The following is a 17,184-nucleotide window of genomic DNA, read 5'->3' on the forward strand; positions in this document are numbered from 1 at the left end:
CAACGTTATCTTCGGCAAATATAAACCAACTTGTTTGTCTGAGCAATTGGCTGAACAAGAAGTAGGACTAAGTGGACTTGTAAGCTCTAAAGTTTTACATTGTTTTGTTTTTGAGTGCAGTTATGTAACCAAAAAAATAAATAAATAAATCTACATTTGTAAATTGCACTTTCACAATAAAGAGCTTGCACTACAGTTCTAATATGAGGTGAACTGAAAAATACTATTTCTTTGTTCATCATTTTTACAGTGCAAATATTTGTAATAAATAAAGTGAGCACTGTACACTTTGCATTCTGTGTTGTAAATGAAATCAATATATTGGAAAATGTAGAAAAACATCCAAAATATTTAATACATTTCAATTGGGGTATTCTATTGTTTAACAGTGTGATTAAAACAGTGATTAAGCACAATGAATTTGAGTTAATTGTGTGAGTTAATTGCGATTAATCAACATCCCCAGTATGGACACAAGGGAAAATTCTTCATATCTGGACTGTTTGGATACTAACAGGGCAGAATAACTGAACAAGACTATGGATATCCCCAGAGTTATTCTGGGTAGCCCTGAGAGACTTTTGGGAATACTGGCAGATTACTATATCTCTGCTACCATTTGGAATTATAGACTGACTCACCTGTATACATATTTTACCTGATTTAACCGCTCAATAACTCTCATTCCTTTTTCTTAGCTAACTAGTTAGTTTACTAAGCACCAGCAGTGGCTTTCGTGTGCGATCTAGGATACAAACCGACCTGGGTGACTGACTGATCTCTTGGAACTGGGAGTAACCTGGAATATTCATGATTTTTGGTGTAAGTGACCACTGATCACATCGTCCAGCTTGCCTGGGTGACAAGATAGATAATCCAGTCTAAGGGTCTATGAGTGTCTATGGCTCCATTAGAAGACACTGCTGGTACTTTAGGAGCTCACGTCTATTACTGGTTTAGGGCTTGGCTACACTTACATTTTATAGCGCTCCAATTTGCCAGCTCAGGAGTGTGAAAAATCACCCCCTGAGCGCAGCAAGTCAGAGCGCTTTAAAGCGCTAGTGTAAACAGGCTCCCAGCGCTCGGAGCTAATCCCCTCGTGGAGGTGGATTACCAGCACTCTCCCAGTGCTCGCGCACGACCACACTCACACTTCAAAGCGCTGCTGCGGGAGCGCTCCCTTGACAGCGCTTTGAAGTTTCCAGTGTAGCCATGCCCTTAGTGAAATCTAATTATAGAACATAACCACCCGTTTGGGGTCTCTGCCGTGCCTTTGACAGCCTGCCCCGGAGGTAGGCACTCTCAGTCGTGAGCCACTCCAGACGGCATGACGGAGCTCCAATGTATTTATTTTACTTACACACATTTAAGGCACACTGAAGTTATGACACAAAAGAGAATATTTAAATTTAAGCTGAAAAGCTTCTCATTAATTTGCTTGTTGGAATCTTCTCTCTCTCCACAGTGATGTTGCCTTAATTTTTAATTACCTGGCTTTTGACAGAGGGGGTGAGCACACGCACACACACTTGAACAGTTTTTCTTGTGACTAAATAAACTTTTCCCTGAATAAGGTAACTTGGCTCTATAGCAATGGCCTTTGCTGCAGGGCCATTCCAAAGCTTAAATGTGTTTAGTAAGCAATTGATCCGTCAGACTGGGGTTTTCCTAAAATTCACGGTTGTCCTGGCTTTACTGAATAGCATTGTGTTCACTTTTCTCTAATTTATATAACTATATTATGTATGTCACTTTAAAGCTATTTTGGTCCATCTTAAAGCTATATTCAGAGTTTTAACTGAATATATTAAGATTTGTACAGACTGGGCAGTAGAATATGCAGCCAGTCTGCTTGATAACAGTAAGAAAATTCTTTCCCCTCATTATCAGTTGATCTTTTTGCCCAACTTAGAGGGACACAAAAGAATCAATGTAAAAGTTCTGTCTAAACTTTTAGAAGTAACATCTAAAATGACCACTTAACTGAAAAAGTAGAGAAAAAAATTGAGTTTATTTTGTGCATTTGTTATCACTTTGTCTAGTCAGTTTCCCAGTTTCCTATTTGTATCTGTAGTAACAGAACCTACTGTTGAATGACTCAGACTGAATTCATGCCTTCATTTTTTCTATCAAGTCTTCTGACATTTCAACTAGTTACTCAGCAACACCATATCATGCACTCTATAGTTATTTCTGCAGCAGCAGAATTGTGCATAGGCAGACATGAGACAAGAGCCTATCCTGAAAAGTTTACAAGCCAAGTGTCCGGTTCTCCAACAACTTAGAGAGAGAAGGAACTTGCTGGATCAAGACCTCAACCCCGACAGAAACAGAATGGAATTCTAACTTGCCTTCTTCACTTGCTCAGAACCTTCTCAAATGTAAAATTTAAGTGCAAAAAGGAACTTAATGTGCTGAATTACTGTACTGAATTAATGTCCCTCCTCTAAAGCAGAGAGGGCATAGCAGCATGGGTCCCTTGTCTCGTCATAGATCTCTCTTTAAACCTGACTTGTCAAGGCACTACCGTACAGTAATTAGCGTATGTAGAGAATGAGGCATCTCTCCATAACTGTTCCCAACAAGCTGAATTAAAAATGTACAGAATTCCTCTAAGTGTAGGGGCACAGCTGGCTTCTATGCCAGATGCCTCTCTCCCAATCCAGCATAGGGATTGGGTAGGGCATGCCCACACTACACCACTTCACAGACTACATCTATGCTGCATCTAAGGCTACATCTATGCTGCAAATCTTTTTCGGCAGCATGTAGGGTATGAATAGCTACACACCGCAGTGAAAAACAGGCTACATCCATCCTGCTTTGCATAGCTACATGTGTCAGTGAAAGGCTGTGGCAGGAGGGAGGCAGAGGAGAAAGGCTCCGGGCACCTCCCCATCGCAGGAGCCTTTCCTTGCAGTGAGGAAAGAATCCAGCTGCAGGACACTACACTGCTAAAAATACCAGCGTAGATGAAAAGGCAAGGCTTCGGCAAGTAGAGAGTTCTGTGGGTATTTACTTGGGTACATACCCACAGGCTCAGGAGTGTCTTTACTTGCCTAAGCAGTGCCTCACCACCTACACTGCTATTTATACACATGGGAGGAGAGAAGGAGAGGGGAGGGGTATGTAGTGTATGTACTATGCATTCATGGGCGACGAGTATAATAGGCCAGAGGAGGCTCTGCCTCCTCCAGCACTGCCGCAGCTGCCGGACCCCCAATTGCAGGGTTTGGCAGTGAAGTTTTTGCTTTATTATGCCCCATGCAGGTTCCGGGGTGGTTGGGGAGCTGCCCTCAGCTGCCCTGGAACCTGCATGGGGCATATCAAAAGTATCTTCTAACAGATGCTTTTCCCCTGCGTGGGATGGGTCCAGGGAGGGGAGGCACAGCATGGCTTCTGCCAGCCCCGGGCTACTCCAGGCAGGGGGGTTGGGCTCCTCCGGGGGGGGGGGGAAGGGGAGGGGAGCAGAGCCGGGAAGGTGGCGGGGAGGGGGCGGGCTCCGGGCTTCGCCAGCCTGGGGCTCCTGCAGTTGTGGGGGGAGGTGCAGAGGGTCTCGGGACTCCAGCCATGAGGAGAGCATGGGCAGAGGGGTGGAGCCGGGGTCTAGCCTCCCCAAAGCGAGGCTCCACCGGCTGCCCATGTGGACATTCCTCTGAAAAGAGTGCGCCGTACAGACATTCCCTAAGCTGCTCTAACTTACACTGATGGGCCAGCAGAGATACATGAGAATCAGAGAGGTGAATCTTGCTCCATGTCCCTTCCGAACTCCTGTACCAAGCCTATGTCAAGCCTAGAGTCTCTCCCGCACTGTCTCCCTATGTGGCTCTCTTTTTTCTAGACGGAAGGTGGCTCTGCAGTACACGTTACTACTCTCACCGTGAGACAAGCTAGGCACTGCACACACATCTACAGTACCCCTTTACCCGTAAAGCCCTTTGTGGAACGTACCCTGTTGGACTGTGCAACACTCCCAAGAACAGGCAACTATCACCGCCCCATTTTGTGACTGTGGAAATTGAGCCATCCCCCCACACTCTCCTCTCAGTGCCACGGTTGCCGATGCAGAGTAGAACCGCTGAAATACATGGGGTTACACTCGACGTACCCCATCACGAGGCAGGGCAGGATTTAGTCCAACTCTCCTGTTCACACCAGTGAGACTCCACGATCACCTGTGCACTACTATGCTACACCACTCCCCTCGCAGACAGGTTAAGGTGGCAGATTTCCACAAGAGCTCAGCACCAGGCAGTTCCCGGACAGAGGAGCTCTTTTTAAAACCTGGCCTAGTATCTTCTGTTTGAAAGCATTTCCTTCTTTTGCCTGTTGCCTTTTAATTTCATAAACAAACTGCTAGTCTTGTATTGAAAGAAAGGGTAAATAGCTTCATTCTATTTGTCCTCTAATACCAGCATTGTTTTAAAAAGCTTATAAAATATCTCCTCCTATTTGTCTCCTTTCCAAAGGGAACAGACCTAATCTTTTAAATCCCTTTTTGTGCTGAAGCCCTAAACCCCAATGTTTCCAATCAATTCACTGTCCTTCTCTAGACGTTTCCATTTCTGATGTCTCTTAAGATGAGGTGACTAAAACCAAGCTCTGTAGCCAGGCCAATGATGTAGCAGTTATTTAGAACGGCATTTTCATACTTCCTGCATTATTCTTTATTACCTTGACTTTACAAGGTAACATCTTACTCACTTTTGACTGATTAAAAACAAAAACAAAAAACCTGAAAGTTATGGCCACTTAACTCTTCTGAGACAGAAGCTGTTTTTAAATCAGTAAGTTATGTAATTTTAGACAGTAGCTAAGCTACTTTGCTCTTTAGTTCCTCCAGTATTCTCAGATAAAGGCCATCTGTTCTGGGTCACTTAATGCAATTTTTTTTCTTTTGCTTTAAGATCTCTGTCTCCTACGGCATCTCATCCTCATTACCAGAAGAATAACCTCGAGAGCAGTAAATAATTCATCAGCCTCCAAGGCAGGTGAAATCTGATGCCAAAGAATCATTTAGCTCCTTATCTTCTGATTGTGCCCCTTCCACCCTCCTGGCTTAAGGGTCCCCATCTCTCCTATGGGATTCTTAAAAAGAAAAGGAGGACTTGTGGCACCTTAGAGACTAACCAATTTATTTGAGCATAAGCTTTCGTGAGCTACATCACTTCATCTTCACTTACTCACTTCATCGGATGCATACTGAAGTGAGCTGTAGCTCATGAAAGCTTATGCTCAAACAAATTGGTTAGTCTCTAAGGTGCCACAAGTACTCCTTTTCTTTTTGCGAATACAGACTAACACGGCTGTTACTCTGAAACCTGTCACTATGGGATTCTTGTATTTATTCAAAACTTAGCCTGGCTTTATAGCTATATGATTTGTTCTTCAAACTGTCTCAACCTCTATTTTACATTTTGCCTGCATGTTTTATTAGCGTCATTTAGACAGGAGATCCATTTTTAGAGGGACATTTTTGTAGCTAAATAAAGTCATGAACTTTCATGCAAGCATGTTTGGATTTGCTTCTTTCTACACATTCCCCCTTAGCACCAATACAGCATTCTTAAGACGCTTCCCTGCTGATTGTGTGGATTTTTGCTTGCCAACTTCTCCCTTCAAGCTGTTTCTATCTTCCTCGTTTTAAAAGCCCCCCCTCCTCCCCTTTGAGGTTTAGCGTCCAAGTGCCAGTGCAGAGGACGATTACCCCGGGAAGGTGATAAGCAGCTGAATTATTCAAGGAAGAGTGTTATGTAGTGGATCAACCATAGAGACTTTCAGAACTCAATCCTGTTGGCTATTTGGAACTAAACCAAGGAGTCTCTCCTCTTATGCTGCAGAATTCCTTACCCGTTAAATTAATGGTTCTCAAACTTTTGTACTGATGACCCTTTTCACTCTGAGTGCAACGCCCATTATAAATTAAAAACACTTTTTAAAATATTTAACACTATTATATATGCTGGATGCAAAGCAGGGATTGAGGTGGAGGCTGACAGCTTGCAACCCCCTATAGAATAACCTCGCAACCCCCTGAGGGGTCCCAACCCACAGTTTGAGAATCCCTGTGTTAAATCTCTCTGTGGCAGCCCAGAGAGCAAATACTACAGTCCTGCCAGGAGGTGGAAATGGAAGAGAACACAATGCTCATGTGAAGTCACCCGGATAAAAAGGGCTGCCTAGCTGGCCCTACTCACTTTGGGAGACAGTGCTACAACCGGAGCTGCAGATCTTGACCCGCCTCTCAAGCTGGAGCGAAGGTTCCAGCACCATAGGCTATAGAGGCAGCATGCATAGATAAGGGTCATTGAGAAGTCTGTTTGTAATGACTCACTTTTCTAGGTGACTGCTTCTTCTGCTGGCCACCATAAGAACGGCCATACTGGGTCAGACCAAAGGTCTATCTAGCCCAGTATCCTGTCTTCCGACAGTGGCCAATGCCAGGTGTCCCAGAGGGAATGATCAGAACAGGTAATTACCTGGTGATCCATCCTCTGTCGCCCATTCCCAGCTTCTGGCAAACAGAGGCTAGGGACACCATCCCTGCCCATCCTGGCTAATAGCCTCTGATGGACCTATCCTCCATGAATTTACCTAGTTATTTTTTGAACCTAGTTATTAGTCTTGGCCTTCACAATATCCTCTGGCAATGAGTTCCATAGGTTGCCAGGATTGCCTCTGGAGCCTTTTTAAAAAATTGGCGTCATCTGGTGCAGAAGCTGATCTAAGTGATAGGTTACATATCACAGTTAGCAGTTCTGCAATTTCACATTTGAGTTACTTCAGAAATCTCAGGCGAATACCATCTGGTCCTGGTGAGGCATTACTGTCTGGTTTATCAGTTTGTTCCAAAACCTCTAATGACACCTCAATCTGGGACAGTTCCTCAGATTAGTCACCTAACAAAAATGGCTCAGGTTTGGAAACCTCCCTCATCCTCAGCCATGAAGACCAATGCAAAGAATTCATTTAGTTTCTCTGCAATGGCCTTATCATCCTTGAGTGCTCCTTTAGCATTTCGTTCATCCAGTGGCCCCACTGGTTGTTTAACAGGCTCCCTGATGTACTTAATTTATTTGCTATAACTTTTTGAGTCTTTGGCTAGCTGTTCTTCAAATTCTTTTTTGACCTTCCTAATTATATTTTTACACTTCATTTGCCAGAGTTTATGCTCCTTTCTATTTTCCTCAATAGGATTTAACTTCCACAGATTAAAGGATGCCTTTTACCTCTCACTGCTTCTTTTACTTTGTTGTTTAGCCATGGTAGCCCTTTTTGCAGACACTCTTTTTTTAATTTGGGATACACATTCAAGTTGAGGCTCTATTATGGTGTCTTTAAAAAATTTCCATGCAGCTTGCCTTTTAATTTCTGTTTAACTAAATTTCTCATTTTTGTGTAGTTCCCCTTTCTGAAATTAACTACCACACTGGGCTGCTGTGGTGGTTTCCCCGCCACAGGGATGTTAAATTTAATTATATTATGGTCACTATTACCAAGCAGTCCAGCTATATTCACCTCTTGGACCAGATCCTGTGCTCCACTTAAGACTAAATCAAGAATTGCTTCTCCTCTTGTGGGTTCCAGGTCTTACCTACTCTAAGGGCTTGGCTACACTTGCGAGTTACAGCGCATTAAAGCAGCCCCGGGTGCCCTAGCTCAGTACCTGTCCACACTGGCAAGGCACGTAGAGTGCGCTGACTCCATGGCTAGAGCACTCTTGGTAATCCACCTCGGCGAGAAGATTAACGCTTGTTGCGCCTTGGCTGAAACGCCAGGGCGCCAGTGCGAAAAAGGTGTTGCATTACTGCGCTCTGATCAGCCTCCGGAAACATTCCATAATCCCCTTAAGTCGAATGGCCGCTCTTCTCATTGTTTTGAGCTCGCTGTAGGAATGCGGATATGCCCTTTGAAAGCTCCGTTTCTGAAGGTCGGCATTCTTATCTGCTCCGAGACAAAGCAACCATTAGTGTGGAATGGTGTGTGAGAGAGAGAGAGGCGGGGTGGGGGTCTGCTGCTGTCTGAACTTACAAGACAGCATGCTGACATGCTCTCAGCCCCGCAAAAACCCACTCTCTCTCTCCCCACATACACACAAAACACTCCCTGTCACACTCCACCCCACCCCACCCCCATTTGAAAAGCAAGTTGCAGCCACTTGCATACTGGGATAGCTACCACAATGCACTGCTCTCTGTGGCTGTTGCAAGAGCTGCTAATGTGGCCACGCCAGTGCGCTTGTAGCTGTCAGTGTGGACACACTGCAGCGATTTCCCTACTGTGCTCTACGAAGGCTGATTTAACTCAAAGTGCTCTACATCTGCAAGTGTAGCCATACCCTAAGAAGCAGTCATTTAAGGTGTCAAGAAACTTATCTCTGCATCCCGCCCTGAAGTGACATGTACCCAGCCAATATGGGGAAAGTTTAAATCCTCCATTAGTATTGAGTTTTTTATTTTTATAGCCTCTCTAATCTCCCTGAGCATTTCACAGTCACTATCACCATCCTGGTCAGGTGCTCGTAGTATACGCCTACTGCTACATTCTTATTATTCAAGCTAGAATTACTATCCATAGAGATTCTATGATACAGTTTGGTTCACTTAAGATTTTTACTTCATTTGACTCCATGCTTTCTTTCATGTATAGTGCCACTCCCCCACCAGCATGACCTGTTCTGTCTTTCCGATATATTTTGTACTCTGGTATGACTCTCATTGATTACCTCATTCCACCAAGTTTCTGTGATACACCTATTATTATAATATCAATATCCTCATTTAATACAAGGCACTGTATTTCACCCAATGTTGACTTCTAGCATTTGTATATAAGCACTTTAAAAAACTGTCCCGTTTTAAATGGTCTGCCATTATGTGATGTAATTGAATGGAACTCTTTCATTTGAGTGTTTCTCTTCAGATCCTACCCATATTTTATCTTTACAATCTTTACCACAATGAGGGTCACAACTTGCTATGGGACACATCGTTCTATGTTGTGCCTGCAGGCACCTGTTCTCACGTGCGGGTCTCATTGTCTACCCTAGTACTCCTCTGGACCTACCAGCTCTCCTCCATCAGAATTAACTAGTGTTTGCTGCCAGCTCGCTGGTTCACATCTGGTTAAGATGGAGTCTGTCCCTTCTCTATAGATTCTCCTTTCTCTAGGCTTTTCCTTGATGTCTAAAGCATAAATCTCATCCTCTCTACTTTATCATCTCAGCCTCCCATTGACAGCAACTTTCAGGGAAAGCAACCACAGAAACCCGAGCTTCTTTATCTTTAGCTTCTTCCAGTTTGTTGCCCATGCCTACACATGGCTACTTGGCAATCAGCAATACTTTCTGCGCTCCATCCTGTGCTAATGCTGGTAACTTGCCCCACCCACATAAACCACTGCTGGCCTTCTCTGCCCTCAGCCCCCTAACTCCACGAGGGTTTTAGCTCAATGGCTAGTTCTTAAGGAGGTCAGGAAACTAACTAAGCAAACTTTGTTTATTTTGTGGCTGGCTGAGGTTCATTTATTTCTGATGGCTAACCATGAAGTCTCTACCTCCCACTCAGGACCAATGGACTCAATCCATTTCTACTTTGCTCAGTTGCTGGCCTCGATGGTCCAAATTTGGGTCAAGAGTAAATTTCCCCAGGCAATACACTAGCCCTGAAGCGGTGACACATCAGCTCAGCCTCAGCTCCAGGGATCAGGAAGTGAATTCGTTCAGTAGTCAGAGTTTCAGGCCAGAAGGGAACACCAGATCATCTAGCCGGACCTCATGTAGGCCACGGGCCATCCCCCAGCACCAGCACACTAAAACCAACAACCCAGACTAGACCAGCATGCTGCAGCCCATAACTGTGCCACTGGCCGAGAACAGAAGAGACCAAGGTGTCACCAACGCCTGAGGCCCCCACAATGGCAGGGAAAGGATTAAATGAGATGTACCCAGATAATCCTGGCAAGTGACAATCCATGCTGCAGAGGAAGGCGAAACCCCCTCCCCCAGATCACTGCCAATCTGACCGGGAATGGGGGGGGGGGGGAAGGGGCGCAAATTCCTTCCCAACCAGACATATGGAAGTCAGTCAGAATTAGTCTGGCTGGCTATATAGAGTTAGGTTCTTCCTTTCTCCTTTCACATACAACATCATCAAAATCCACACATGGGGCTAACTCATGAAACTCCCAGTACAGACAGTTTATTGACTGGATATTAGAGACATGAAACTTTAGAAAACAGGATATGAATACAGAAAAAGAAAAAAGTCAAACCACCTGATGTTAGACATTAGATTCAGCACTGAGGCTCCCTAAACATGCTGGGATAGAGTCCCAGAAGGTATGCACACCATAAGCAAACAGAGGAAACTGAAAGGCAAGGGGAAAACCCTAATATGATTAAATGGTTAGAATCAAAAGATTATGACACAAACAAAAATCCTCCGGAAACTAGAAGTCCAGCCCAAATGAAGTCAAGAAAAAAAAGCCTTAGCAAAGGCAGGTAGAATGTCAGATGGAAATTAGGAGATTCAGAGTTGGAAGAGCCAAAGGCATAAAAATGAACAAGCAATACTATCGGCGTATCAGAAGCAGGAGCCAATGAAAGAACTGGTGGGCCTGCTGGACCACTGCAGAGTGATAGGAGCAGTGAAGGGGGTCTGGCCATTGCAAAGAGGCTGAATGAGATCTCTGAATCTGTCTTCACCACAGGAAAGGTTACAGACATACCAACCCCGGGCCAACTCTGTGTAAGTAGTATTGATAAGATATTGTCAGGCTGACATGTTGAGAGGGGATTGAACAAGCTGATTAATTGCCACTCAGTCCTGGGGAGTCTGTTCAAACAATTCTGAACAATCTTAAAGGGGCTAAGCTACCAACAAAAATATGCAGTCTTATTAAAATGAGTGACACCAGAGGTCGGCACAACATTTGCTATCTGTGTAGGAGACACTGTGGATGACCCTAGGAATTACAGGCCGGTTAATCTTACTTCATGATCCAGTAAACCAGTGGAAATAATCAAATTAAAATGATAAAACAGCTAGATGGACAAGCTAGGATAGGGTCTAACCAACCAGCCACTGCAAAGGAAAATAGTACCACTACTAGAAACCAAGTAGTCATGGGCTAAGAGGCAAAGTAATGTCACTGAACAGAACCAGCCCCGGGGGAAAACCGGAAGTAAGAATAAGTGGTCAACAGGAATCATTTAATATAGTAATGATCTTAAAAAGAGGGGTAAGCAAGGAAGCTACAAAGTTTGCAGATGACAATTACCTAGGTTGGTAAGAACTTCAGAGGGACCTAATCACAGTAGGTGAACAGCCAGCACGTCAGATGAAATTCAATGTTGCCAAACTCAAGGGAATGCCCACTGGAAGGAATTAATGAGAATATCCAAGTTATTTTAGACAGGATTTTAATAAACAGCAATATAAGCCCTCATGCTTCAGAGCACGAGCCAGCCACGACCTGACGGGTTAGGAACAACCTACCCCTTCCTATGGGCAGGTTATTAAGGGGAAGATTTTGAAAAGCCAAGACACCTAACTCCCACATCCATCTACAGGTTCTTTGCACCGTTCTTTGAAGCGTTTGGCCCGTTAGATACAGGACTAGATGGACCTCAGATCTGACCTGGGATGGCAATGCCTATGCTAACACCACATTTTATAACTACATCACTGCTTGCCCAGGTACTAAGCATAGTAATCCTTTTCCCCCGTGATCTCACTCTGCCACATCTGCCTCTGCCTGCCAGCCTAGTCTCCGTTTAACTACAGGACTGAGAGGGCAGTGTTCCAAGCAAGGCAAAGCTTTATTTTTTAAAAATAATTTCTGATTATAGGAGTTTTAAATCTTTTGGTGCTGACAAGCAGATTAACTGACTCAGGCACTACACAACTAAGGATAAAGCACGACAAAGACTAAAACAAAAACACAAGTTCATGTTTTCTCAGATATCTAATAGCCACAATTTTTCAAACAATTCGCAATCCAAGTGTCTACATGAAAGCTCAGAGGGGGATTCTGTGTGCTGTATATGTTCCAAAGAGAAGACCCACGTACAACCCAGTAGTCTGTTACAGTGCAGCCAGACCCTTTACAGGTTATGTCTGTACTACAAACAAACTGTTGCACTGTGTCTCAGAGCCCGGGTCAACTGACTTGAGCTTACGCTACAGGCCTAAAACTACCAGTGTAGAAGTTTTGGCTCGGGGTGGAGCCTGGGCTCTGAAACCCAGAGAAGAGGAACAGTCTCAGAGCCCAGGCTCCAGCCTGAGCCAGAACTTCTACACTGCTGTTTTTAGCCCCATACCTTGAGATTTGCGAGCCCTAGTCAGTTGACCCAGGCTCTCAGACTCACTGACGCAGGTGGTTTGGGGTTTTTTTGCTAGGTGAACGTACCCCTAGATAGAGTCTGGATTCCTCCTCTTTTTTAAGAGTCTAAAGACTGTAGTGAAGAATGAGAACTAGGTGCCACATTGGAGCAGTGGGTGGTCCAGCATATTGGTAATGGATTACAGAGCCCATCATCTCCGGAAGGCCAGTGTAGCTACCCAAGTTAGTAATGACCTTGCTGCCACCATCCAGCTGCTGACTCACAGCCAATGTGAAAGGAGTTCGTGGTCTCAACAAGCTTCCAAAACCTATCACTAACACCCAACATTCTCATTAGCATTCTCAACAGGACAGGGTTAGGCCAATGGGACCTGACCGGCTTTTAACAGCCCAGTCGGCAGTGCTGACCAGAGATGCCATGACTCAGTGCCTTACATTCCCACGGTTTGAAAACCACTGCTCTAGACTGTAAACTCTCAGGCAAAGGATCATGTGTGTAGAGGGCCTGGCATAATAGGACCACAAACCTGGTGGGGATCACTCTAGTTCAGCACAAAGTTATTGGGCTGGGTGCAGGAATCCCTAAGCAGGATTCTCTGGCCTGTGCTATGCAGGCTAGATGACGATCACAATGGTCCCTTCAGACCTGAACATCTATGAAGCTTTGGCACTAATGTAAAGCATGTAATAACATGCTCTAGAGGGAGTTCTTCCACATCAGAAGCAAGCAGGAAGGGAACGCTTACAGTACTCCTGCTGCCAGAGCTGCATGTAGGCTAGGGAGAGAGGCTTGACATTCCCAGTGTTGTCAGCCTGGTATCCATCACCTGGGGTGTGAGCGTGGGTATTTTAAAGTGAGAGAAATTGTAACGTACAGACAACTCCACTTCACCTTTACCACAGTATGAAAAGAGGCGACTACAGGGGGATATGATAGAGGTCTATAAAATCATGAGTGGTACAGAGAAAGTAAATAAGGAAGTGTTATTTACTCCTTCTCATAAATCAACAACAAGGGGCCACCAAATGAAATAAATAGGGAGCAGGTTTAGAACAAACACAAGAAAGTATTTTTTCATGCAACGCACTGTCAACCTCTGGAACTCCTTGCCAGAGGGTTTTGTGAAGGCCAATACTATAACAGGGTTCAAAAGGGAGCTAGGTAGATTCATGGAAGATAGCCATTGATGGACCTATTAGCCAGGATGGACAGGAATGGTGTCCCTAGCCTCGGTTTGCCAGAAGCTGGGATTGGGTGACAGGGCATGGATCACTTGATGATAACCTGTCTGTTCATTCCTTTTGGGGCACCTACCATTGACCACTGTCAGAGGACAGGATACTGGGCTTGATGGACCTTTGGTCTGACCCAGTATGGCCATTCTTATGTTCTTTTTGAAGCCAATGCTCCGGTCCTCAACAGTGCTATGCTGAACACCTGAATTGTACAAAGAGATAACATTCTGTCCCAACACTGATTTATTCCATTAAAAGGACAGGTAGACAACACTACATCAAAAATCACACGAACAACAAAAACAGCAAATGTCTGCTCTGACCAAAGGCTGTTTAGTTAACACTACTTCAGCCTAAAGAACTTTATCACAGTGCTGTATTGCAATTTCTAACACTTGCATGATCTTGCTTTGTTTGGCAAAATGTTCTTAATATTATATATATTCAGAGTGTCTAGAGAGAAACTAAATATAATGCATTAGGCTCTCCAGAAGGCAGACTTCTGCTGGGGGAGGAACGAGTAGTTTACTTCATAAAGGCCAAGGAAAAAGTTAAGAATAACAGGCACCTTCAAAAGAAGAAAGGGCTCTAGGTAGATTTCTGGAAGAAAAAGAAAAAAAATTACTTCCTATTCTCCCACAGGAAGACTTCAAATTTTAGTTAATCAAATATACAAAATAATTCCGGGCCAAATGCTTCAGTGCGTGTATATGCACGGCGCCCTTTGAAGTCCATACCCAGCAGCAACGGACTACGTAGGCAAGGAATGTTTTGCCCACACAAGCACAGCATCCTTGACACATTTCAGAGGAACAGCCGTGTTAGTCTGTATTCGCAAAAAGAAAAGGAGTACTTGTGGCACCTTAGAGACTAACCAATTTATTTGAGCATGAGCTCATGCTCAAATAAATTGGTTAGTCTCTAAGGTGCCACAAGTACTCCTTTTCTTCATCCTTGACACAGTTAGTTAAGAGAACAAATACAAATAAGGATAATGTTTGCAAAACATCAGTTTTTATAAAGACATAAGAGCCAATTTCAGCCCTTCAGCAGATTTAAACCAGAAATAAACTTGGCCCAATAGGCTTTAGGATGGCCACGTCTTGCATTACTATTTTCCCTTTTTATATGGTGGTTATGAAAAAGCTGAAGTAACTGCTAGAACAGAAGCAGCATGAAAGAGGAGACAGTTCTCTACTGCAAATGACTGGTTCTGTATCTACCTGTGTTTTCTGTAACAATTACTGATCTAAAGAAATAGTTCTCTCACTCCTGAGTTTCCTCCTTTTCTTTCGTCTTTTCTTCAGAGATTGCTTGGCACCCTAGCAACTGCTCTACGTCCTGCACTGCAAGGCAGTATCGAGGGCACAGCCTGCAGTACTGAGCCGCTCTAGCTGCAAGCTCTCTTTCACTTCCGCCATGCACAAAGCCAGGTTTGGCGGGGGGGTGGGGGGGAGGAGAGGAGGAAAGAAGGTCAGGCAAAGATGCTCATCAAGAATCTCCCTTTTCTGGCACACTAAGGCTCAGAATCTCCCTCCAGTCACACCTATACTGATTTTCCAAACAGTCTTAGCACTTAGGAAACACACAGTTCTTGCCACGAAGTTCTAACACAGTCCGAATATGCTAAGTCAATGAGGCGATTCAACAAGTTTGCAAATTCTTGATCTAGGACTTGAGTGAAATTCTCTGGTGAGAATATCTGCAGCATCTAACATAGTCATCTCACCAGACACACTGCAGTATACACACACATTACCTATCTGTAAGGATATAGTAGTGATGAACCATCATTACAACACAAATGCAGGTTTCAGAGTAGCAGCCGTGTTAGTCTGTATCTGCAAAAAGAAAAGGAGTACTCGTGGCACCTTAGAGACTAACAAATTTATTTGGGCATAAGCTTTTGTGAGCTGTATCTCCCCACTGTATTTTCCAGTGAATGCATCCGATGAAGTGAGCTGTAGCTCATGAAAGCTTATGCTCAAATAGATTTGTTAGTCTTTAAGGTGCCACAAGCCCTCCTTTTCTTAACGCAAATGCAGTGCTCCTAATGCACTGCTATAGTCAGAAAATAGGCTAAAAAACTAAATTGCAAGGTTGAAAAGCCCTATGACAACTCCCTGGAGCTCAACACACAGCCTTATTTCAGAACTGGAAATCAAGGCCCCCTGAACTCTATTTTTGTCACATACCGACTATTTCTGCATGCTGTTCCAAGGTTTCACCATCAAAGTAAGATCATCTGTTAGCTTAGAATTGGTTCAGCTTGGCATACTGGATCAGAATTCCAGCTGCTGACCTTCCATGCAAGGCAGGGAAGATGATGAGTTTGGGAAAAGCGTGAGGTTGCTATTCGTACATAGGGAGAGACAGACCAGAACTGATGAACTGGTCTGGAAGAGGTTTGTATTTGCCTCGTCAACAAGATTCATAGAATCCTAGAATATCAGGGTTGGAAGACACCTCAGGAGATCATCTAGTCCAACCCCCTGCTCAAAGCAGGACCAATCCCCAATTTTTGCCCCAGATCCCTAAATGGCCCCCTCAAGGATTGAACTCACAACCCTGGGTTTAACAGGCCAATGCTCAAACCACTGAGCTATCCCTTCCCCCAAATGATCCCTCCTCACCCATCCAGAAAATAACCCGACAAATCATTCCCTCTAAACTCTGCTACCACCGCAGACTGCAGCTCAGAGGTTGGCAGCACACTGTGTCCCTCACAAAGCCAAAACAGCCACCCAGGAGTTCAGGGGTAGGAGGAGACACTCCTGGCTACTCTGGTCCATACTTCTGCCCTTCATACCTCCCTGTCTTTCTCCCTTTGCAACTTTGTCTATTTCCTTCCCTCTTCATCTCTGTCTCTCTCAATCCCTTCGCCTGCTCCCCACAAGTGCAAAGGAACCCCAAATACATAGTGAGGCACACTGAGCCACTAGTGACCTCTCCCCCACTCCTTCCAGCAATCGCTGCTGTGAGCAAGAACAGCTAAAAGTACTCCAGCTCTGGAAATGTTTGCTCTATTCTCATCAGCACCCAGATGACCAAAGCACCAATCTGAACAAGTTCTTCAGACACAGACCTAGCACAGGAGTAGATGGGGAACTCCCAACACTCAGGAACCCATAATGTAACTCTGTAAGCTATGAGATTCAAGAAGCCTGTATTCAGAAGTGCTTCCATTAATCACAAGCATTAAAACACTGAGAATCCAAGTCGCTCCCAGATGAACACTATGTCTGGGCCAAGTGCTTTCCCAACTCTCAGATGGTTCATAGCCAAATCTTGCATATTAGAATAATTCACCTAATTTTCATACATTAAATGAAGTAATTAGTGGATGAAAGACAAACTGAATTGGAGCCTTGACTGGTCCTTGAGTGTTCCTATTTTATACAGTATTTTACTACTCCTATGTATCACCTCAGGTTTCCCAGGAGTTTGAGTCTGGCAGCCAGAGATAACGTGAAGGCAAATAGTTGCTATTCTGCCTGCACTCGGTACGAACGCTCCCAGAACCTTGGGCCTGAGAACCTGTGGTACTGGAAGATGAATTGTTGGCAAAGGCACCAGGGTATTTTTTTTTTTTTTAAATAAAGT

At 44.4% G+C, this 17,184-nt stretch overlaps 1 protein-coding gene across 9 annotated transcripts in view; it reads right to left on the reverse strand.

Annotated features, from left to right (window-relative positions):
- Positions 1-17,184, reverse strand: part of MFHAS1 (multifunctional ROCO family signaling regulator 1) — a 132,478-nt gene that overhangs the window by 86,619 nt on the left and 28,675 nt on the right. The window contains exon 2 of one of the 9 annotated variants that reach the window (XM_048846835.2): positions 7,667-7,944. The exons of the other annotated variants lie outside the window; for them this stretch is intronic. Within the exon in view, the coding sequence (XP_048702792.1) occupies positions 7,805-7,944 (140 nt within the window). The 3' untranslated portion in view covers positions 7,667-7,804. The remainder of the gene's footprint in view (positions 1-7,666; positions 7,945-17,184) is intronic. 9 annotated transcript variants of the gene reach the window in all.

This window comes from Caretta caretta, chromosome 4 (assembly GCF_965140235.1).
Source record: "Caretta caretta isolate rCarCar2 chromosome 4, rCarCar1.hap1, whole genome shotgun sequence".
NCBI classification, from domain to species: Eukaryota; Metazoa; Chordata; order Testudines; family Cheloniidae; genus Caretta; species Caretta caretta.